The 24,583-nt window shown below is 39.1% G+C and overlaps 1 protein-coding gene across 4 annotated transcripts in view; it reads left to right on the forward strand.

Annotated features, from left to right (window-relative positions):
• The first annotated feature begins 5,103 nt into the window (after positions 1 to 5,103).
• RGS12 (regulator of G protein signaling 12) overlaps positions 5,104 to 24,583 on the forward strand; it is an 89,937-nt gene continuing 70,457 nt past the window's right edge. For all 4 annotated transcript variants that reach the window (XM_074587460.1, XM_074587462.1, XM_074587461.1 and 1 more), the window contains exons 1-2: positions 5,104 to 5,243; positions 11,407 to 13,353. In XM_074587460.1, coding sequence (XP_074443561.1) covers positions 11,497 to 13,353 — 1,857 coding nt within the window. In that variant the 5' untranslated portion in view covers positions 5,104 to 5,243; positions 11,407 to 11,496. The remainder of the gene's footprint in view (positions 5,244 to 11,406; positions 13,354 to 24,583) is intronic.

Here is a 24,583-nt window from a genome sequence, read left to right on the forward strand (position 1 = left end):
TCAGGGAGGACCCCCCATTGAGTCATGAGGTTCGGAAAGGACCCCGTTGCTTTCTAAACTCCTTCTCAGAGAGGAGTCTAGGTGCGGCTGGATCCAATCCCAGTCCCAGACTTGGTCAACGGTTTATGTCTAATGGATTATATATGCGCAATCAATCCTTGTATCACTTAGCTAAGATTTCAAAGTTTAGCATGCTATTAGTCACTTACTAAGAATCTGTTTCGGCAACGAATCTCTCAACCTCAAGGGGTAGAACCTTAAGCGAGCATCCCCACTCAAGGGGAGAGCTTGTTGCGCAGCCCGCTGCCGTGCAGGAGAGCTCAAAGGGCTCTTGGTCTGTCCGCTATTTATGGAGTAAGATAATTGACCTATAGCCGTATTCGCATGGGAACAAGATACCTAAGTTCCCACTCCAGACAGTGTTTTGGTTATGTTGCCAGCCATCTCCCACAGTTCAAGTGCAACTCATAACAACTCCTGCTGATGGCCATGGCTTGAGCAGGAGCCGGGGAGGGGAGGAAAGGGGAAAAGGGGAGAGCACATCGCCACAGAGCCCCAGGGAATACTTCCCTGAGACATCCCTTTTCCTTACAGCACCAAACATATACAGTGCTTCTTCAGAACATGTATGTTCAGCTGCTACACGATACACATTTTAAAGCCCAATGGGACTGAAGACACAGGTTGAATGGAGCAGCAAGGCCATGTCAGGGTAATTAGTCAAGCAATTTTGAATTATAAGATTAAAGCTCCAAGGCTTAAAAAAAACCCAAACAAACAAACTCAAAACCCCACAAACAAACCCTTCAGTATTGTTTCAGAGATATCCCTTCAGAGCAAAAAATAGAATTAAATATATTAGAAAATATTTTTTTTAAATTTTTTGTGTGTTTTAACAGTATTAGAAGGTGTCCATGACACAATATGAAATTAAGAATTTAAAATCATTCTGGCTTAGCAAGGTATTCCTCAGGAACTGAGGCATTTAGGGTATGCACTATTTGCCCACAAGAAATGATGGGGTACACATTTCTGTGCTTCCCCTGACACCAGTAAGGCCAAAATGAATTCTTGGGTTTCCAGTTCTTGGCAGAGGCATACTAGGTATGCTTGTGTACTTGAAGTAGATGGTTTGGTTATATGTATTAGGGTTGCCCATCAGCACTGGAGGTTTAACAAGACACCAACTTTGATCATGTAGTCATGGGTAAGGGAAAAAAAAATGGAGATCAGTGAGCAATAATTGCTGTTTTCAATTTTTGTATGTAACAAAATGCTTAATTTGATTTATGTTAGCGAATTTGGGAAAATAAATACAGCACATTCTATTGCAGGGAAAAAAATTCTTTTAGGATACTAAACAATTTTATTTATATTGCAGTGCTATCGAAAGGAGCAGTCAGGACCATGGCCTACCTGTGCCTGTTTTCACAGCGAGGAAGATGCTTCCGACTGTTTACCTTGTAAACTTTCAATTTTGCAAATGGTACCATTCACATATTTAAGAGCGGGTGCACACAAGAATCTTTCAACATAAAAACTATTTAACTATATTTTAATGCTTAATTAAATAGCATAGTAGGTAAGGTCACAATTACAAAGCCAAGTAGATGAACAAGGTAGATAGATCAATCCTTTTATGTCTAAATAGGATTGGGAGGATATGTCCTCTATTGGCCTGTCAAGATTTAACGAGATCAGTATCCCTGTTTAGTTCCACTACTTCACAGCTCCTTGTAAAGATTTTTTTTTTTACATCAGTATGCTAGGGTGGGAAACACCATCATCCAAACTAAAATGCATTTATATAAAATATTTTCTTCCTTTTCCCACTGCCAAGAGTGTCTCCCACCAAGGAGAAGACTACGTTTAAAATAAAGGGAAAGGTATTTCTAAAGATTAGATTAACTAGTAAACCAAGGAAGATATTGATGGCTACGTGTTCAACTTGCAGTCCTCAGTGCGGAAAACACGATCTTCAGTGATCCTTTGGATTGTACTCTGATGGTTAACTGAAGGAGGACGAACTTTCGGCATTTAAGAAATAGGTTCTCTAATGAGGATTTTGCTCCCAACTACGTATTAACTGGTCAACACAAACTAACTACAATGCATATGATATATAATCCTACCTGATATTCAGAACAAAATTAAGCTAGGACACTTGGAATGAGGTTTGTATACTGAAGAAGCATTTAATGCTGACAATTACATACAATTTTATTATTTGAACATGTTGAAAACATTAAATGAGAAAACTGACATTTATGCGAGGATATTTCTGTATGTCTAAAATAAGAGATTTGTTGAGCAACCAATGCTTTCATTCCTTTAACCAAGGTAATTAAACAATGGTAATTAAAACCATAGACTTTGCATCAGATGCTGGACTAAGTTTTATTTTCTGACTTCTCATCTGGTGTTTGTGACAGCAATAATCACACTTCATTACAGGACGCATTGTAAATCTCTCCAGATCAAATCTGACAAGCTGTTTTGTGACAGCCACCCTCAGTGTGATTGAGATGTCTGTACACCCAACATTAAGCTACTTAGGCTTATAAGCCAAAGCTTTTACAGCCCCAAAGCCACAAATCCTTATCACTTTGTTTCACACCCTTTCTTCCTTGTCTCCAACAGTGGTGAAAATAGTAAGCCAAGTTACAGCTGAGACCTTGTGTGGGTTTCTGAGGGACCATTAATCACCTTGTTCCAGATTCTAACATAAAGTCTTAATCACCGTTTCTAAAAACACTGAAGAAAAGCCCTAAATTCATTCACGATGAGTTGGATATTTCTGCCTGTAAGTAGGCTGTGTAAGCATACCTGTTTCCATATCAGTTTGGGTGTTTGCTTCTTCCTTGCTGAGCAATACTCACGTAGGAAATTCTGCTCTGCTACAGAGAAGCCTTCTGTGAAATCTCACTAATTACATACTTCTGTGCTATTACAAAAGTCCAATCAGTTCTGTTGGCTATCACAAATAGGGCTGGTTCAATATCTGTGGAAGAGGTAATCTGACATTACCATGGAGTAATTATATTAGTTAGTAGATGCTGATGCCACTTCCTAGCTCCCCTCTTCTTCAAAACAAGATAAAGCATAATTTCTTAGTATTAACTTCATAAAGGCTCAATGGGAGACCTGCAGATACCTCTGTGGAATAGTTACAATTCCCCTTTGTCACTTTCAAAGAGATTTCTGTTACAGCTGTTTACAAGGTCAGACTGTTTGAAATACATGGTTGACCAATCTTCCCTTCTGTAGGCAAGGAGGTAGTGCAAGTCAATGCTAGCTCTGTTGAGGTAGCACAGGCAACAGAAATAGAGGCAAAAGACAGAAAGTCTTGACAACCTCATATGGAAGCTGGAAATAATCAGGTTATTAAGGAATGGCAACCCAAAACACCTTTTGTTTGTAGAGTGCAATTCTCGTCCCTGTGACGAGGGGATAAAGAACTATATATATATATTTTGCTTCTTTGGGCAAATTTAGATTTCTAGGGTATTTTTTTTAATTATTGTACCACACCTGAAAGAATCAATCATGTGAGGTTTAAAAATCAATCAGTTAATTTTCTTCTTTACGTTTGGAATTTTGAGCCTCAATAATTACTTTTATAGGACACAGCATGTCTGGAGAAATTACGAGGTCTATGTGTGTTTTATTCAGTTATTTTCCCCTTCAGAGGCTCTTCCCATAAAACCTTGTGAGAGAGAGAACAAAACTGGGATCTAAGTTAATCTGAAATGTTTCATGTTAGTAGAAACCCCCTTGGAATGGACTGTCAAAGAAAAAAACAGCAGAATGAGAAGATGGAGCTAGGAGTGGAGGTGGAAGATCCCGTTTTTCCAAAAAGCTTTTTGTTTTTCTTGAAGACTCCAGTATACTGTAAGCATTTCAGAAAGGGAAGGCGATACTAGGAAAAAATTCCTCGACTGGATAAAAACTAAAAAAATTCCTGAAGTTAAACCACCAAGCCACAGTTTTGAAATTTAAAAGTTTTCTTAATGATCTAACAGCAGCAGTGAGATGTGGGATACATATCCTGCCCTTGAGACAGAAAAAAACTTAAAGAAAAGGTAAGCTCTCTTCTACACCTTCTGCCTTGTAGGTTCAGTTCCATTTCATGTTCTAGTGCATAGACTTAAGTGAAGAAATCCTCTATGTACAAAGGATTTCTGCAATTCCTTGTCCACTACTAGAGACTGTAATCTTCTGCAAAGATCACAAAGTATTTTCAGGTTCTGTAGGAAAGTCAAATACATTAGGTTAATTCTTCTCTTGTTCTGGACCTTATTTTCCTTGGGAATCTCTTAACTGATGTTCACTTTTTTGTGTACCATCTTCCCCTCTTCCTATTTCTCCTATTTAAAATAAGGTTTTCTAATATTGCCCTTTTGAAATAAAGAACTGTCCCCAACGTACTTTGAAAACTTGTTGCCTGTGCCCTGCTGAACTTCCTCTTTACATGTACTTTACTCTTGCCCCTTGGACACTTAATTACTATGCGATGCCTCACGTACCTCCTCACCGTCATCGGATGGCTTCATGGTTGATCCTAGTGCCACCTTGCTCCCTCCCACTTTTACCTTTACCTTGTAAGGTCTGTCTCACTTTCTTCCTGGGCTTCAAAGACATGGCATACCTGTTTGATGCACCTCTGAACGCCTCCCGGCCCGTCCTCCCTGACCAACCTGCCCCTTCTCCTCAGCGCCACTCCAGCGCTGCAGGCTATTCTAACCAGTCTCTCCCTTGCCAGCTAACGTCATTGGGCTTTTTATACGAGGCAACCGGCTTCACTTTCTCCTCCCGACTCCGAGGGGACCGAACAAGCTGTCGCTACTGCGCGACACCGATCGTTTACCTTCTCCCTCCCGCCTCAGCCTCGCGCCCCCTCAGCGGGCGCCCGCGCCTGCGCACTCCCCTCGGCGCCGGCGGCAAGGGAGCTGGGGGAGAAGAAAGAACTACGTGTCCCGGCATGCCCCGCGCGGCCCGCTGCCCACAGCCGCAGGGAGTGGGCGCCTCGTAGGGCACGCCGGGAGCTGTAGTTCTTTGGGGCGGGGTATTGTCTCTCCCCTTTCTCTGTCCGGGAACCCGACCGCCACCCCTGCCGGGTTGAGCGCCGTGACTGACAGCTCCGCGCAGCCATTGGCCGCCGCGCCGTGTGGCGGAGTCCGGCGCCCATCTCCTCGGTGACCGGGTGCCTCAGTAGAGTGAGCCGGAGTCCGGGGGGGACGGAGGTGAGTGGGTCTGAGTGGGGGAGCCCCCGCCGCCCGGCCCGGGACCCGGCTCGGGGAGCGGCGGGAGGGAGGGAGGGGGGCAGCAGCCGATGGGCGGCGTGAGGGGAGTCGGGGGGGAGGGGAGCGCGGCGGAGGGCGCCGAGGGGGAGGCAGCGCTGAGGGGAGGGGACGGGTGGTCGTGGGTCCTCCTCGCCCTCCCGTCGTTTTACCGCTTGAGTTTTCAAACGCTCCCTGCGGGCTCAGGTGCTGCCGCTTCTCCCCTCCCCGCGGCTCCACCCTCCCGGGCCCCGCGGGGCGGTTAATGTGTAACCCCGCGGACCGTTGCTTGGAGGCGGGGAGCGGCGGCGCGGACCCGCTGACCGCCCCTCCCTCCGTTCGGCTCTGCTGGGCGGCCTGACGGCTCGCCCTCCGCCCGCCGGGATGCTGCCGGCCCCGCCGAGGTCAGCCCGCGGATGCCGGAGTGCCCCGGGGGGGTGGGCTGCAAAGCCGGGTCCCCCTGTGCCGCCGGAGGAGCCGGCAGCGTAACTTTCGGAGCGGCTTTCCTGCAGCCTTTGCGGCGGGGGTCGGACCTGCCCCTCCCCACTCCTGCCTGTGGCCGGGAGCCCCGACCATCCCAAGCCTTTTCCCCCGCCGCTTTTATTCCTGAGCTGCTCCAGTCTGAAATGCTGCCGTTTTCCGCGGCGTCCCAGCAGCTTTGGAGCGTATTTGCAAGTAAAGAACGGGGTGCGGGGGGGAAAGCCTAACTACCAACAAAACCTTTTCACGTTCTTAAATACATCAAACAATCTGGGTCGTAAACTCATGACTGTTTATACAATAGCTTTAGAAAACTTTGTCCTTAGTCCCATGAGACTTGTCAGACAAAACAGCAAATGTGTTCTTTACGCTTTATACACTGGCTTCAGTGTGAGGAGAGTTTTTATTAACAACAATTTTTTAGCCTGCTGTTGCTAATTAAAGTCAGTATTTTTTGAATGATCGCACTAGGTACGCCTAATTGTTTTCTGGCAAAGCAGTTGCTGCTTATACAGGAAACATAATGGTATGTTTTGCCAATTGTGAAATGCTGATAAGATTTTTTTTATTAAAATGTTGTCCCGCCCAAGTTCTCAAACAACTGGTAGTTGTCTTCTACAGGTTGTGCTGTTATATTTCTCGTGTAACTTGTCTATAAACATGTACCGTATTTGAATAGTGAGTGGAATTCAAATTTTATAACTTCATTTGATCTTTGTAGTGGCATAATTTGTGAAAGTTAGTTCTGCCTTAATGAGCGGCACCCATGCTGAAGAGTCTTTTGCAAAGATGTGTGTGAGGGAACAGTCTCTCTCCTCTACATACTTCCACTTTGCATGTTTTTTCCTCTTACAGTCTCACTATTGAAAAAATACATGACGCCATACAGTTCTCTGCTTTACAAGAAAAGAAAAAAAAAGCAGCACACTAACATGGATACTGGAGTGCTGAGTATCAGTTCATTTCCAAAGGCTTTTCAAAATGAACTGGTGGTCAGTAATGTAGTCTTAAACTTCACATGCTCCCTCACTGCCTTCTGTAGGTGTTAAGGTTATAGTGTAACATAGACCATAACAGGAGCATGCCTCCTGTTTCTGTTTGCTCTTTTTGTTGCTATGAGTTAACAAGAGCAGAATTGGGAAGCAAACCACCTCTCTTCCTTGAAAGTAAGCAAATAAGTATTATTTTCTCTGTAGTAGAGGGTTTGAAAATGACATGTAAAGCTATCATGGATATGTAAAAACATTGCAGAAAGAAATGCAGCGTTTGTGGGATAAAGTACAATTCTACCACAACTAGTATTTTTGGTGTTTTATACTGCCAAAATAATTGATTGAAATGGTAGACCAGAATGTATGCTGGCAGAAAACTCAAATGTTTATTTTTGTTTTCCAGTTCTGTGACAAAGCTGATGTATGTGGGCAAATTATGTTATTTCATATCGCTGAAAACCTCTTAATTTGTGTATGTTGGTGTTTCTCTCTGAAATGTCCTGTGAAACATTTTGTAGTTATGAAACTAAGCTGTGTTGGTACAAATTTTGCTGAAATTTCTGAAATCATAGTAGTAATTTTATACTTGCAGTGTTTTTCATATGATAGTAAGAATTCTGTATTTTCGGTGCTTTTAATAAGTATATTGAAATGTCACAAAACTATATTATTTGCTTAAGATTTAGTTACTATGTATTACAAATTATTATGCTTTTATAGGCCTGTTTTCTCCTATAAAATGCATATATCATCTGACTAATACAAATGGTTTTTTCTGTTGTATGGACTTTTTTCTTTAAGGCTTACTTTGTCATACTTAGTGATAGCAGAAAGTCGAAGTAAGCTTGTCCATGTGTAGTATTGTGGTGTAACCATTTTTCTGACTTACTGTATATGACTGAATGTAGATATGCTACCAAATTAATAAAATTCAGTGCTATAATAGAAGTAATTATGGTAGTATATTACTAGTAGGGTCAGTAAGATGCAGTATTTATACTGAAAATCAAGAGCTCAAATCATTTTATCTTTGGTTACTTATGACAATTATCACGGCTTATATAGTTCACTAACAATTTCACGTGTTAGTAAACATGCAGACACCTGCAAAGCTTTGTATCAGTGCAACTAAAATGATGTCTTTGTTTCACTGCATACACTACACATTTTGTAATCTATTACAGGAAAAGGATATTCAGACATATGATTGCTTTGAAACTGTGGAATTTTGTGCCATATCTCTTTAGCTCCAGATTTCAAGTCTGCAAAGAAATTAAAAGAAAATTTAGGCAATTAGATAATCTGATAATTTAGTTTTGAACTAGTTTTTTAACAGTTTGTAACTCAGCTAATCTCTGTTATAATCTCTCTGGTTATGAGAAACGCTATTTTCGTAATTTTTCCATTTGCCTGTCATGCATTGTTGCAGTGAAACATATTTGAATGCTGAGGGTTCTTGCTGAAGGGCTACATTTGTCTTTTGTCTTGAAGTTTCCTCGATAAATTTAGTGAGCTGTTATTTGTCATGGGCGTAATTGGCACAAAAAATGCAGAATAATATTTAGCCACTGAGGGAGGGAAGAGATCGCTTTTCCAGTGACGTAACACAGTTTTTTCTTTTATTTTCTTTTTTTTTTTTTTTAGTGTATATATACATTAATAGCAAAAAACCCGTTAACGTTGAATTACTTCCTAACTTTACACTTACAAAATTACACAAATTAATAGCTGGAAGTCTTCACACCTCTGCAACTTCATCATTAGAGAAAAGTAATGTATTAGCAGCCTGCTGTTTTGTTTTTATAATGGTCAGGTTTTGGAATGACGTTCCCTTATCAGTGGTTGCCATCTGGAATAAATGCTTGGTGTGTAAGGGACATAGGTTAGGAAGGCAAGTAGATAAATTGACTTGTCAATAGAGTTAAAAGGAATCCTCTTGTAGCAAATGTGGAATTGTGAGGTAAGACAGTGCTGGTGTTTGTTTCTTCCCAAGAGTAGCCTGACTGTGCTTTCATTGTGTGATTTTTATAGTTGCATGTAGGGTATTTTTTTATATATTAGAAAGATAGTTGAAAAAATCTGTTCTTTTCTTATCAGCCACTTCACCATTACAATATTGAATCTTAATTTTTTTTTTGTAACTACTGCTTTTTATTATATTTTTTGGATCAGATTATTTATAATCTAATACTCTTTTAATTGTTTCCTTTCCTCTTGCAAGCTAGTAGCACACTTTTAGGTGCCAGATCCTACAGTGCTTTATGTTGACCAGGTTAGCAGCACAATTTTGGAGGGTAACCAAGGGACACATTAGGCTGTTCTCCAGATAATTGTGAACAGAAATATTCACTGTAAGGCAAATGGAAACATGGATATATTCATGCTCCTAGATAGCAGGTTTTTATTTACTGTTAGGTATTTGTTGGTTCATTTTTTTTTTTTAGTTGAAGAACTATATTTTGAAATGCTTAATGATTATTCTGAGAAAGTACCAGACCTAATTAGAGATAGCTGAATGCATAGTCATCTCATGGTTCACAATTTTAGCCTCATCATGAAAAGGTCAATCTATGTTTAAGGCATGAGACTGGATGCAAGTTGACAGGGGTCTTTTACAGCAATGTGTGAGTTTGGTTAAATGTTTGCAAAGCATTTCTTATGTTATGATTTCCATTCAAAGGTTAAGTGTGAAGTTTCATTACTTCTTAAAGCTAAGTTATTTTCTCAAATTATAGGGGAACTGTTGTTATTAAAGCTACATAATTGCTATATTAAAACAACTTGCAAAAACCATACTACATTGAACAGTCACAGCTGCACCATGGAGACATAAAAACCTGATGCCCCTTTGTTCAAAAAAATACAAGCTAAAACCCTAAAGTAGAGCCAAGTAAATCTCTTCTGTAGTATCCTCACGGTTGTCCTGTTTAGGATTTGGAAGATTCCTAAGGGCATCACATCCTGTAGCTGAGTGTTTAGCAGAATATTCAAGGAACAGCGGTGTTTTTTTAAATTGGGTAATCAAACAGCTCATATGTAGTTAACACTTTGATCCTAAATTGTATTTTTTTTTTTTGTGGAACTTTTGAAGTCATGTCCCAGGCAGAAATACTGTGAAAGTAGTGTGCTGTGCATTGCATCACATTTTGAGTGTGGGTTTTTTTGTTATTTCTGTAGCTGAGAGCAATGTCAGAAGGATTTCTTGGTCATTTTTCTTCCATGCACGTAGTGGGTTGAGTCCACTAATTCAAGACTTTAGATACGATAAACAAATGTGTGTATGTGTACATATATGTATATATTTTTTAATGTGCATCTGTTTATCCAAAATGTTGCCCACATTTTGCTCACCTATACGTGATACTTGCTTTCAAGTACCTTATACACTTTAAGTATGTTACAGTGTGACTGAGTTATGAATAAGCCTGGGGACCAGCTCAGAGAAGTAATTATTTTCAGATTAGTTCTCACTTGCTCAGACCGGGTTTATTGAAATTTTATGTAGCTGTAGTCCTCCAGTTATTTCAGTCAGTCATCCTCCAGGCCTGTGGAAGTAAGATCATGCAACAAGGGGATAGTTTCAAAAGTTGAACAAGTCATTTCTGTTCTTTGTGTTAAAACATTTTTATGCATTTTAACCTGCTTAGTGGAAGAAACCTCTCTAAAACAATGGAATTTACCTAAGTATAATTAGAACGAGACATCCAGACTTCAATGTCAACACCAAAATATACTGAAATCTACTATTTCTTGCTGTACGTATAAAGCTGCTTTCATTTAATTGTAAAGTCATGACTAGATTAATACTGGCAGCATGTGGAGTTCTTTCTTTTTTCCTCTTTTTTTGGAAGTTTTTATCTAAACTAAAACACATGGATGCTGGAATGACTGACTGAAATGCATTTTTTTATAGTGTTTGCTTTCTGACAAGTTATTTTTGAGTGGATTAATTGGTTGGTGTAACAGTAAATCTGATTTTGGATCCCTTTGGTCTAATACATGATTGGATCTCCATTGTTGTTGCATATGTAACTGAAATGTATGGGTGAAAGTTTGAGATACTTATTTTAAGCTGTCTTTACATTCAGTCATTGGAGAGGTACAGGCAACTCTAGGGGTAATTTCTCTAACCTGTTTACATGGATACATTTGGTACCTGTTTCTGTACATTGAGTATAAAGTTGGAGTGGGCTATAGCTGCGTAAATACATTTGAGCTCTAATTTTTATGTTGCTGGGAAAGGGTAGATGAGCTTCATCCAGGATTTTCACTGTGCTGTAAAATATGGTATTGCAATGGTGCAGTAACTCAGAAGTTAACTGAATGGTAGATAACGTGGAAGATGTAACATGCTGTAGTATAAAAACACTGGCTGTACACCAGAAGACTTAGATTCCATTCTTTGCATTGACATTCAGTTACTTTGTCGTTTTGGACAGCCACTGTATTTACATTTGCTACTGCTTTCTCATCAGTAAAATTAAGACTGTGGTACCTGTTCTTTTCAAATTGTTTTGAGTATTGTGTTAATTCTCTAGCAGTAGTTTTTGCTAGAGTTCACTTGCAATATTTCTGAACAGTAAAGGGAATACTAAACCCCTGAAATATGATTGAGAATTAAAATGTCTTTTTTTTTTTCCTCTTTCTTTCTTTAGAGCTTCATCAGATGAAGGAGCGATACTCTTGAAACATGACAAAGATCTGGACTAATTAAAAGTTTTCCTATTTCAGGAAAAAAAGCCAAAATGTATAGGCCAGGGGAAACAGTAAAACGTCGACTCAACATGCATGCTCCTCCTCGGATAAGAAGCGTGGAAGTGGCTAGAGGAAGAGCAGGTTATGGGTTTACCCTTTCAGGACAAGCTCCTTGTGTTCTTAGTTGTGTTATGAAAGGAAGCCCTGCAGATTATGTTGGACTTAAAGCAGGAGATCAGATATTTGCAGTTAATGAAATCAATGTGAAAAAAGCCTCTCATGAAGATGTAGTGAAACTTATAGGAAAATGTTCTGGAGTCCTGCACATGGTCATTGCTGAAGGGATTAGTCATAGAGATTCATGTTCAAGTGATGAAGAAGTTGGTTTTTATGATGGGAAGGGGTGGCTGAAACCCAAACCTGACTCTAAAGCTCTGGGTATAAACAGAGCAGAGAAAGTTGTTGAAGAAATGCAGTCTGGTGGCATTTTTAACATGATCTTTGAGAATCCTACTCTTTGTGCTGGTAACGTGGATAATACTGCACCAAAACAAAGATCGTTTTCAGATTCTGCTGCTATTAGATTTGAAACTGGCAATGAAAGCATAAGCAATCCAAACCTACTGTCAAAGGAAGAAATGTCCAAAGTCCTGAATGATGATTCAGTTTTTAGAATTGGACTGGAAAGTGCGGAAGACTTTGGATTAGATGCAAGCATTTTAAATGTTGCCATGATTGTAGGTTACCTAGGCTCAATTGAACTTCCTTCAACAACCTCGAATTTGGAAAATGAGAGTTTGCAGGCTATTCGTGGATGCATGAGACGTCTGCGGGCAGAACAAAAAATCCATTCACTAGTCATGATGAAGATAATGCATGACTGTATTCAGCTCTGCAGTGATAAATCAGGTGTAGTGGCAGAATATCCTGCAGAGAAACTGGCATTCAGTGCTGTTTGTCCAGATGATAGAAGATTCTTTGGACTAGTTACAATGCAGACAAATGATGATGCAAGCTTGGCTCAGGAAGATGAAGGGGTTCTGAGGACATCTTGCCATGTTTTTATGGTGGATCCTGAATTATTTCATCATAAAATTCACCAGGGCATAGCAAGGCGTTTCGGACTAGAATGTACAGCAGATCCAGACACAAATGGCTGTCTAGAGTTTCCAACATCGTCTCTACCTGTTCTTCAGTTTATTTCTGTTCTGTATAGGGATATGGGCGAATTGATTGAGGGAATGCGTGCGAGGGCTTTTCTTGATGGTGATGCAGATGCTCATCAGAATAATAGTACAAGCAGTAACAGCGACAGTGGAATTGGAAATTTTAACCAAGAAGAGAAGAATAATAGAGTTCTGGTGGTTGATTTAGGCAGCAATCCAAGTAAACACATTCCTAACAGCATATGGGAAAATCCAGTAGGAAGGGGACAAAATCAGCCTGCTTCCCATTGGAATGGCTTTTGTCATGAACAAGAAGGAAACATTCCTTTAGAAGCAATTCAGAATGATAAGTCCCAAAATGTAAGCAAACACTTGAGTCCTTCTGCTCGTATTGAAGTTCCACTGGTTTCCTCCCGAAATTCAGTACCCCCAGCAAAGAAAAATGCTGCAGGCATAGGCAATCAAAGGTGGTTGCCTGTGCATGTTTTACAGGAATGGCAGCATGGAAATGCCAGTGATCAGGAGTCATACACTGATTCTACGGACGGTTGGTCAAGTGTTAACTGTGGAACCCTTCCCCCACCAATGAATAAGATTCCAGCTGACAGATACAGAGTTGATGGCAGCTTTGGTCAGCCGCAGTTAAAATCTCATAAAAACGAATGGTCTAAGAAGATGTTTTGCATGCAGAACAAATTTGGCCCTTCGCACAGTATTAGGAAGTCTAAAGAAGATAAAAAGGTAAGAATATGTTGATACTGGTTCCCAGAAAAACCCTAAACCCAACACCCTGTGGTATTATTTGCATACTAAAATTTAAACGTGTATTATATAATTTAAAAAATTTCAGATTAAGAACATAATATGGTTCTTTCTCCTTTGCAGAGGCTTTGCATATTCCTGTTTAATTGAGAGCAGCTCTGGAGTTGTACTGCTGGAAGTCTGTTAAGAGCTTTCTCACATTTCTTCTTGTCTCTTCATTGTTTCCAAATGTTGCAGTGGCATTACAATAAAAAGAGACATGACATTCTATCAATTTCAGTTCCTTCTGACCTCCAGCAGCAAAAGAATGGAAACAGTCTGGATCTTCAGTCTGGTTCCTTTTTTATAGGAGGCTGGCTTGCAAATGTTATTATTTTAGTGCCATCTATTTTTATAGAGATGTAGTCTAATCATTAGTCAAAAACTTGTGTTATATACTCCTAACTTTAACCGAAAAACCCGATTTTGTTATAAAAATTCACTCCAGCAAACCTCTCAATACAAGTAGCATTAAACCTACATCAGAGGATAGTTGTTACTGGTGATTATGGTGTCCACTGTTAGGTCACAAATCTAACATTCTGCCAGTAAACTGTAATTCAAATTTTACTCCAAATTACTGCTTCACCTACTTGTTTTGTCTACTATTAGGCTTCTATAAACCAAAGCAAGAAGATTTAAAAAAAAGCGTGGGATGAGCATCCAACATAATTACAGACTGTTCCCTTTGTCACATACACGTTTTGCTATTGAGGGAACTAATCTCATGGGAGGCTGCTGTTGATAACTGGGATTCTGGCAAAGTGGAGGTCATTGATCTTACACTAAAAGAGTTAGTAGCAGAGTTGTATCTAAAACATTTGCTGACTTCAGGGCAAGTCAGAACCTCGTACTCCAAATTAGTCTTCAAGAAGTATTGTCCTTCCATGAGGAAGTCTTGCTTATATGATTGATTCAAGTGTCCATCATACCATTCAAATCTGTTTGAAAAAAATTTTTTTTCACCTGATTAAAAATATCCAACTGCTGCTCAAGTGGATGACAGTAGAGATTCATTAGTTGTTTCACACTGTTATAAACAAAATCTTTGCATTGGTATGACACTCAGACATAGATCTTTTGTGGATTAGAATGCAGAACTTCAGGACATTTTGGTTTCAGTGTGGAAAGAAAAATTATTTTTTATTGCTTTTGCACTGTGAAGCCAGTGCTCTCAGTCTTTTCTTTTAAGTCTATTTACTAAGAAAACAGGCATTCTGTTCTTTGATTAATAACAAATTTGTTTGCAAGACACATTTAAAATGTTTCTACATGGCTTTAGCATTTAGTCTCCTCATTAAGGCTACAGCACCTATTTTGCATTTTAATTTTGTTTTTCAATATTATTGAAGGCTGTTGAAACTGATGAGAAAAGCTCATGAAAGTCTTGAAATCATTTGCAAGTGAGTTGCAAGCACTTAGCATTATTCAGAGTAATTCATAAAGATGAAGTAGTACTATGTTCTCATCTTAAATCTTTAATGAAAATAGTCAGGGGATGTCATTATTGATGAATGTACCACTGTACTTCTTTAGGTACTGCAGAAATAGGGAAAATCTATGTTTTTGCATATTAGGGCACTAACTTGCTTTCATAACAGAATGATATTCAGACTCTCTTTTTGCTTTGTGTGAAGAGAAGAGGTAAGACTGTCTATTCCAACCCATCCATTCAGATGGGTTAGATGCTGCCTTTTAGAAAACTATACGTCCTCATCTTCCTGTGACCTTTTTTAAGTGGTGAGAACTGATTTTACGCAGCATGCTCAGACACATTCCAGCCATGGAATAAAGCATACAAAGTGGCCCACATGGGATTACATTCATATTTTTACAGCCTAGTGACTGAGTCTAGTGCTTCATTTGGCAGAGCAGTCTTTAAATTGCTTTGTAATTAAGGTGGTTTTTTTTTGTCTTTACAGTAATACTGAAGGGTAATATATCCCATGAGTGGGAATGTGCAGAAGCCACTAGAGGGAGAAAAGGTTACCAAAGCTATAGTTTTTTTTGTGATGCGCATCCATATTGTGTACCATCTTCCTTGGAGCTTTCATTACATTGGGGAAAGAACATGAGTTCCTGGATGCAATTCTGATCCAGCAGAACTGCTGTGCAGCTAAACAGTGATGATCACAGCATGAAAATATGCTGTACTGTACAGTACTAGTGGGGGGTAGAGAAGGGCATAAACTCTTTCTTGATTTTATAGCTGCACTGATAAAGCATTTGTGAATTGTACAGAACACAAAAGCAGATGTGAGAAAGTGCTAGTGAACACACATATTTAAAATGGCACTTTCAGAACTGGCCCTGGGAAATGTTTCTTGTGGGTAGCAAAAGGTATGGTGTTTCAGACTTCACGGTTACCACGAAGTAAACACATTTTCTGAGCTTTGTTTTCCCTTTAGTATTGTAGTCCCTTTAATGATGATGTTTTCAGCTCACAAATTAGAATTGTGGTTTATTTTGTAATAATTGGCAAAAATGCTTTTTAAATATTAATATTCTTTACACTACTACAAAGCATTCTAAAGTTCAGTATAAGTGTGACTAGTTGAAAAAAATTAAAAACGCCTAATTTGCTTCAATGTTACTGGATAGCATGAGGTTTTTTGTTTTACTTTAAAGTGTTGTAAGGAATTTATCCCTAAGTTACTGAACTCATACTTTCGCTATTGCTGTATTTTTTGTTTTTTAATCTTTGGCTTTTGAAACGGTTGTTGTATGTGGGAAGAGGAGAACCAAATCAGGGAAATTTTAGTTCTATTCCACCTCTTCTGACTGAGATATACTGGAAGGTATCTCTGGCCTTATGCACCTCTAAAATTATTTCCTGTACTGAACTTAATGTTTCCCATGCTTCTTACAAGTTTCACGTGAACAGATTTCTATTGAAGCATCTTATAAAATTTTTTTGGGTCTCCTTGACTAGTGGGAGCCCTGCTCAAGTTCCTGAAATTCACTGAAAAGGAAGATCGTGGAAGGTGGCTTTGAATCTCAGAATGACTAAGAATGATTTCTGGCAGCTAGAAACTTCTGAATTGCTCCAAGACTGATACTGGGTAGGGGTGTGTGGTCTCATGATATCTACTAGACTAGAGGATGAGGAGACTGGTTACGGTTTCAGTGGGAATGGAATCATTGTTGCTTTTTTGTTTGTTATTCCTTTTGCGCTGTACTACTTCCTTTGCTCTTGCCTTGTTAGTTCCACCTTTTTCAGCGTCCCACTAAGTTTCAGTTACCTACTCATCCTTTTGCATGATTTTGGGTTACACAAAAAAAAAAAAAGCACCATAAGCAATATGAAGACATCAGGGGATGTTAATATTGGCAAGGGACTTGAGAAATTGCTGACCAGGGAAGCATTCCTTCCCCTCTAGACTAAATTAATCTAATACATTTGATTTTGTTCAACCCTCACACTCTGTTGTCGGGCTAGCGCCTGGCCAAAAATATGTCTACCCATTACTGTTTTAAATTAAATTTTACTGGGAAAATACTCCTTTTTCCACTGGAAAGCTTCATAAAAGTCAGTTTGGTCTTTGGATTTTCTCTCGATGAGGACAGAATCTTAGGCATTGACCTCTCAACACTTTTTTTAAAAAAAAAAAAAGAAAATAAAAAAAGAAAGTCTGTTTTAATATTGTGGAGGCAAGCGTAACATTTAAGATCACAAGAGGTTTTACAACCTGAGCTTAATAGCTAGTATTTGGGTACTAGGTTTATTCCAAGTGAATGTGACCAATCTATTACAAATTAATTAAAAAGCCTTTTAAAATTTGGGGTCTTGATTTTTAGAAACCCTTTTCTGCTTCACATTTGTTGTAAGACTTCTGTCTTGACCACATTGTTTGTGCTCATGAAGAGTGAATTTGTAAATTGATCCTGTTTGTAGATCTTAGAGGAAGAAAAAATAGATAATCTCATTGTCTGAGAGTCACTGGACAATAGTATTACAAATACCTTTTTTTAACCTTAAAACGTATCAACTGCTTTGTAACCTTCATGACTTAAGCTACTGAGAATATTGTAAAAATGTAGAAGAGAGAAGAAAGGTAAGCAGTGCTGTGGGGTTCACTAATGAATCTTTCCTTGCTAATATATGTTCTGGGTTACTATTATTGTTATTCTGTTTTGATCAGAAGTTTAACTATAACTACTTCATAGTTGTCTTTGTTTCTAAAGCAAGTATTACTGAAAAAGTTATGCTGTTCAAGTTAGAAATGGAATAGTTGGGTTTTTTGTGTGAAAATTTACAATTTTCTTCAAATATAAGAATTGCAGTTTTTAATGTTGGTAACTGGATGGTGAACTAACTGAAAGGCAGATATTTTAGATGCAAAGACAATGTTGGCAAAGCTGTGTGGTTCCCATATTTGTTTTTTGTTGTATAATTACATGTTTTTTTCCCTTTCCTCTACAATTCTGTTTGCTCACTAGCTTAAATTATTCCACCCCAGCTGTTTATAAAGCAGAATTAATGGCAGCTGGATTGCTATTCTTATGCAGTACAATTTAATGTTAACCATTGGAATTATAGGCTTTGATCTGATTTGAGACGTATGTATACCTTAAAGAGAACTCAACTGAAATCCCAAACACCAGGCTGGATCTGAGAATGTGCTAACATGAATTAATCTGCGAAGAGGCATTTATATAAAATAGGTCCTCTGATACATTTTGCTATGAGAAAATGAAAAGCAATTAAATGTTTAGTAATTTCATGCAGCCTTTTCATATGTCATCTTCGAAAAGAATGTTTTAAAAAAAATGATAAGTTCTAGGATCTTTTAAAATGTATCAATAGCCAAAATAATGCTGGGTGCTTCTCTCTGAAAAAGAAATTAGATAAAATCTGGACAGTAAATGTTGACTTTGAAATTTTCTCATTTCAAATTTATGTGCTAGAGATCTAGAACTTTTCATTACACTTGAATTTAAATGTTTTCTAGATCAAGTGTGGGTTTGTACTCCAGTTAACATCATGACAATTAAGGGGAGATGCAGGCATCTAAGGATTTCTAAGCTAGTTTTGAGTTGCAAAGTCACCGGAGAAGGTAGCATCTTGAGAAACAAAGAGAAACAATGAAGAAAACAGTGTGGAGAAAACTAATTAGCACAGAATGAACTGAAATAATGCAAAATGGCTTTATTTTAAGTATTAAATGTAGAAGCTTTGATATAAGAGATTATAAAATTATTGTCTGACCTTTCAGTTGTACAAAGGTACAACTTGCAGTTGTGAAATTTAGAGAAGAAAAGGATCTGTAAAATACCAGTTCTTCACTGGAGAAGAAATAGATCAATATGGAATATATCAGTATTGTGGGCCCATGCAAACCTCATGAAGTTCAACCAGGCCAAGTGCAAGGTCCCACATCTGGGTCATGGCAATCCCAAGAACAAATACAAGCTGGGCGGAGAATGGATTGAGAGCAGCCCTGAGGAGAAGGACTTGGGTGTTGGTGGATGAGAAGCTCAACATGAGCCGGCAATGTATGCTCGCAGCTCAGAAAGCCAACTATATCCTGGGCTGCTTCAAAAGAAGTGTGGCCAGCAGGTCGAGGGAGGTGATTCTGCCCCTCTACTCTGCTCTCTTGAGACCTCACCTGGAGTATTGCATCTCGCTCTGGAGTCGTCATCACAAGAAGGACATGGACCTGCTGGAGCAGGTCCAGAGGAGGGCCACGAAGATGATCAGAGAGCTGGGATCTCAGCCCCTCCTATGAGGACAGGCTGAGAGAATTGGGGTTGTTCAGTCTGCAGAAGAGAAGGCTCCAGGGAGACCCTATAGCAGCCTTCCAGTACCTAAAGGGGGCCTGCAGGAAAGATGGAGAGGGACTCTTTGTCAGGGAGCGTAGTGATAGGATGAGGGATAACAGTTTTAAACTGACAGCAGATAGATTTAGATTAGCTATTAGTAAGAAATTCTGTACTGGGAAGGTGGTGAGACACTGGGAACTAATAATATTTACTGACATTATCTACTTGAACCTTATAGCAATTAAATCACATTAATGAGCAATAACAATGGCAGCATATTTGAACCTTCTACCGTAGAGCAGGTAGCCCCTCTCCTTGTATGCTGTGAGAATAATAATTCCAGAGCTGTAGGAATACAGGAATGGAGGAACTCTACTGATTCCTTGCCTGCTACCACCAGCAACCATGTCATATAATCCCTTTTGTAAATATGTGAACCTGTATCTTAAAATGAATTAGGTGTTTAGTCCCCAGAATTGTATGAAGAGCTGCATTACAGATGGGATTGTCTATAGGATTGCTTCAGCTCTGGGACCCCAACACATAAGAAAGACAAGGACCCATTGGAGCGAGTCCACAGAAGGGCCATGAAGATGATCAGAGAGAGGGCTGGAGCACCTCTCCTATGAGGACAGGCTGAGAGAATTGGGGTTGTTCAGCCTGCAGAAGAGAAGGCTCCAGGAAGACCCTATAGCAGCCTTCCAGTACCTAAAGGGGGCCTGCAGGAAAGATGGAGAGGGACTCTTTGTCAGGGAGTGTAGTGATAGGATGAGGGGTAATGGTTTTAAACTGAAAGAGGAGAGATTTAGATTAGATATCAGGAAGAAATTCTTTACTGTGAGGATGGTGAGACACTGGAACAGGTTGCCCAGAGAAGTTGTGGGTGCCCCATCCCTGGAAGTGTTCAAGACCAGGTTGGATGGGGCTTTGAGCAGCCTGGTCTAGTGGGAGGTGTCCCTGCCCATGGCAGGGGGGTTGGAACTAGATGATCTTTAAGGTCCCTTCCAACTCTAACCATTCTATGATTCTAGGAACAAAAGTCTTTAATTAACAAAAATAAAGATGGAATTGCTGAAACTTACCTGAAGTGTCTAAACAGAAACATGGAAAAATGGAGCTTCGAGAAAGACTTGAAAATTAATCCCATCAATAAAATGGCCATTAAGACATCAATAAGTTTGCAAAGATAGTATCAGAGAAGGATGTTCTACATCATTCTATCTCCAAACCAAATTTTATCTCTTTTAGACAATCATGTATTATCATACCTTCCATACACTTAGCAGCTGTACCTTTGAAAAACATACGTTTGCACCCTGCCTTCCCTTCCACCCTGCCTTCTACAGGAACAATATTCCATCACTTTACGATGTTGGAAAGGTTTCTTTTTATTTTCCAGTCTGAAATCTAGTCATGGCCACCTTCTACCCATTTCTTCTGCTGCTAGTGTCTCCCTTGTTGAAAGTGACTGTTTCTTCAATGTTTAGCTTTTTGTTTGTGCATAGGAATCATTTTCTCTTTCGGCTTTCATTTTGTCTGATGTAAAGTGCTTAGTCTTTTAGTCTTCTGGGAAGTAAAGTTTTCATTCTCTGGATAACTTCAGTAGCCCTTTTCTGAAACTACTCTAGTTTAAATTCTTCTTTCTTAGAGCTGCATGACCAAAATTTTATGCTTATTTCCTGGTCAAGCTTTCGTGTAATTGTAGTGTAATTTGCCTGCCTTTATTGTTAATACTTTATACAATACTGCTTCATATATAATTTACTTTTTTTCACGGCACATAGCATTGATGGTTAATACTTATTTTGTAATCAATCAGTAAAAACATCCATATGTATCAGATGAGAGATCCAATATTGAGGTCAATATCGTATTTTGGACACCAGCCAGGAGCAGCTGCTTAGAAAAAACACGGAAGAGTAGTGAAAAATACATCCTTTTAATTTTCGGCAGCACGTGGTTTAGAGACTTTCCTCTGATAGAGACACCGTCCACATCATTCTGTGTACTAACCTTTGTGAACATTTGTTCTTGAATTTGTTGTTTCTTAAACTTAGTTGTACTTTTGGCATTCCTGGTATCACCTGATTTATATATTCTGCAGTTTAATAGCATGGAAAGAAAACAGTACATAATTGTACTTTCCATATAGTTTCATTTCATACCTGCTAATATTTGTCATGAGAAATACTGAACAGTCTTACTCTATTTTCTTTTAGTCATTTTATTTTGTTTTAAACCTCAATCACCAATCACTTATTTTCCAAGCAGAAGTAAACTTAGTCTCCTCCTACACAAAATTTTTTTCATAATTGTAATCTTTCTCCCTTAGTTGTACTAAATTACTTTTGAGATGGGTTGACCAGAACTATAAGCAGTTTTTAAAATGTGTGTGCAAGCAGTGTATTCATAAAGCTTATTTCTTGATTTCTTTTGCTGTTCTTATGATTCTTCATTTGCCTTTTTGATTGTTACTGATTATTGGACCATACTGACTTAATGTTCCCGCTAATGCCTACCTAATGTTCAAGATGATTTGGAACCAATTGTTATGTGTGTACTTGTAATTTTCTCCACGTTTTCCCCTAGTGTACTCAGATCTTTCTGTTCCTCTGCAATTTCCAACTAATAGGCTTCCAGCTCATACAAGATACTATTATCTAGTTATACTGAGAAAATGATCTTACTATTCCATCTGCATTAATACCATCAGCATGCGGGGGTTTTCTGTTTGAAAAGGGCTTAGGATAGTACTGAAATGTAGGTGATCAGTGTTTTGTGCCTAGTATCCTTAGTAGAGGAGACAAGCAATAAATTTCATTTACTTGGATGTCCAATGTGACAGGACAGCCTCTTTTCTATGTCTTCCCAGAGTGCATAGAGATCTTACATGAAATTTTACATCATTCTTGATGATATGATGGGCTTAACTGCCATTAAAAATGCCACTGTAATGGTTAGAAGGCAGTGAAACGTGTCATTATCATATGATTAGTAAAGAGGTGTTCTTAAAAGTGATCAAATTCATTGACCAGTAATGGTGAATAATACCATTTGAATCCTTTGTCATAATGGTGCCAAAAAAATAAAAAATCATTACAGGACTTGCAATGTAATTAAAGCCTGTGGAAAAATTGTCTGTAAAGTCTGAATGATGCTAGACATTTTTAATTAACCCTCCCCCACCTATTCCAGTTTTGTAAGGTGATGTTAATCCATGATGATGGCAGCAGCGCAGGGCAGCCTGGAGAGTTTTGCTTCATTCTTGGTTAGTTCCGTAGCGTATGGAGCCCTCTGCCACAGTGTCCCTGCTACTACCCCAGGACTTACTGCTCCTGCTCCTGTTCCTGTTATGGTCCACGGGACTGGACCACAGCAAGCTCTTTTCCCATTTACCTCCTGGATTCTTTTATCTCTTTAAGGGTACGAGAAGTCCTGAGCCAACATAGCCCGTTTTTCAATCCATCCTGTTCTCAGGCACCAGAGACCCTCACTTTGCAAGTCATGCAAGTCTGCACTGTCAGATTTTGGGTGGAGGAGCATGTGACGCTGGCTGATAGGATGAGGGGTAAAGGGGGTCATGGCCTACAGCCTTGCCTGCTCTGCATTGCTCTGGTGGGGTGGTCACTCAGCAAACAGCACCCATAATTGGGAGAATGGGCACTTAGGGATGGTAGTGGACAGCAGAGGAAGATTAAGCCAAATGATCCAGAGCAGAATTTGAGACTAATGTTGATGACAGAATAGTATTTGTATCAACTACTTTGTTCTATGATCCTCCACGACTTTCAGTATTTTTTTGAGATTTTGTGCACTGACTAATATTGGCATTACTGTGGCATCCCTGTTTCCCAGCCCTTTTCAGAAGGGTCTAAATCAGGAACTGTCTTTCTGAAGTCTTAAACCTGTGTTATTTGTAAATATGAACTGCCACTCCAGACTGACCCTTCTGCTGTTTAACATCTGAGAGTAAATTTGGCATGTTTTGAATATCACAGAAGTTTCAGATTATATTATCTATGTATCTGGGTTCTCAACTATTATGCACTTTACCATACAAAGTCATAGAGTCAAACCTAAAAACAGTGAGTTTTTAAAAGCTTCAATAGCTGGAAATAGGAGTAGGACAAATTAAAATTTGATGATTTTATAGTTAGTATGATTAAGCTCTGTGACACATAGAAGGTTGCAAATATGGTATTAGCTGAGCTCCTTGAATTGAGGCCTTTTAGATGGTGCTGTTCCTTTTTCTTTTTCAATAAAATCAGTGAATATAAGCACCTTCCTTTTGTCATGTGCTTCTTAGAGGCAATTAATCAGAAATAAGTACTCAAATTGAGACTACTTGTACGGACACTCATAGACAGAGTTTTTGTTAAAAGAATTTAATTTATTGGACTTTTTGTATAGGGAGATGCTTACCTGGGGAATTGACAAGAGTGGTTTAGCTGGACTGTATAAGACTCCCCAGACTGTTGTTTTGGTGAAGTTTTCTAATCCAGCTGGCAAGCAGTCCCACATGACCATTCTAGCACACGCGTGGTCCTTTTTTATTATCATAAATAGTTAGGACAGAGGACAGTATACTCATTCCATTTGAACAGGAGGAGGAAGTAATTTCTATCAAAATTACTATGTACCAGTAACTATATTTTTGGTTTAGAGCTCTTATAACTTTGTTCATGACATTCAATTACTTACTTAGGCTTTTTTTCCTCAAACATTTAAAAAAATTATTTCACTCGCATGCTTGAGAATCTTGTGAGATTAGCTTTCATTGTGAAAGAGTTTTTAAAACAGCTGTCTGTAAATGTAGATGATTGGGCTTGTTAGTAATTTTTATAAACTTTTTAGAGGAGCTTCCTTTCTTATATTTTACATTTCCCTCTTCCTCCTCTTCCACACAGCAGCCAAAATCTTGGTCCCATAAGATTCAGCCCCTTTAGTTTCCCCTCAAGGTCACAAACTGTAATGTGTTTTCCATGAAAAGATTAAATTTGCTAGATGTTGTAAAGCTGGCCTAAGCCTCACGGTTTTTCTTTCTCCTTTTTTTTGCCCTTTCTGGATTCCTGCTGCCAGCTCCCTGTATTATTTTGTTGTCAAGGATGCTTGAACACCTAGCAAAAATCTCCCACTTCCTTAGTCTCTGGTACTCCAAGAGCAGACAATGTTCTTTCCTTGCTACCTCTTTACTGCTCCTCCAGCTTTAAAACTCTTGTACCAGAGGAGAGGAATTGCATTGTTTTATTAGTTGTATCCATATATTTGGATGAGAGGACAATGCATGTTTAACCATAGAGAGGCACAAAGACTATGTGGTACAAAATGGAAATTTCAGGTTGTTACGCATGGCAATTTGTTAAAAAGTTATAGTACTTGATAAGTGCATTTGCTGTAATATGAAAGA

The sequence above is a fragment of the Larus michahellis genome, chromosome 5 (assembly GCF_964199755.1).
Source record: "Larus michahellis chromosome 5, bLarMic1.1, whole genome shotgun sequence".
NCBI classification, from domain to species: domain Eukaryota; kingdom Metazoa; phylum Chordata; class Aves; order Charadriiformes; family Laridae; genus Larus; species Larus michahellis.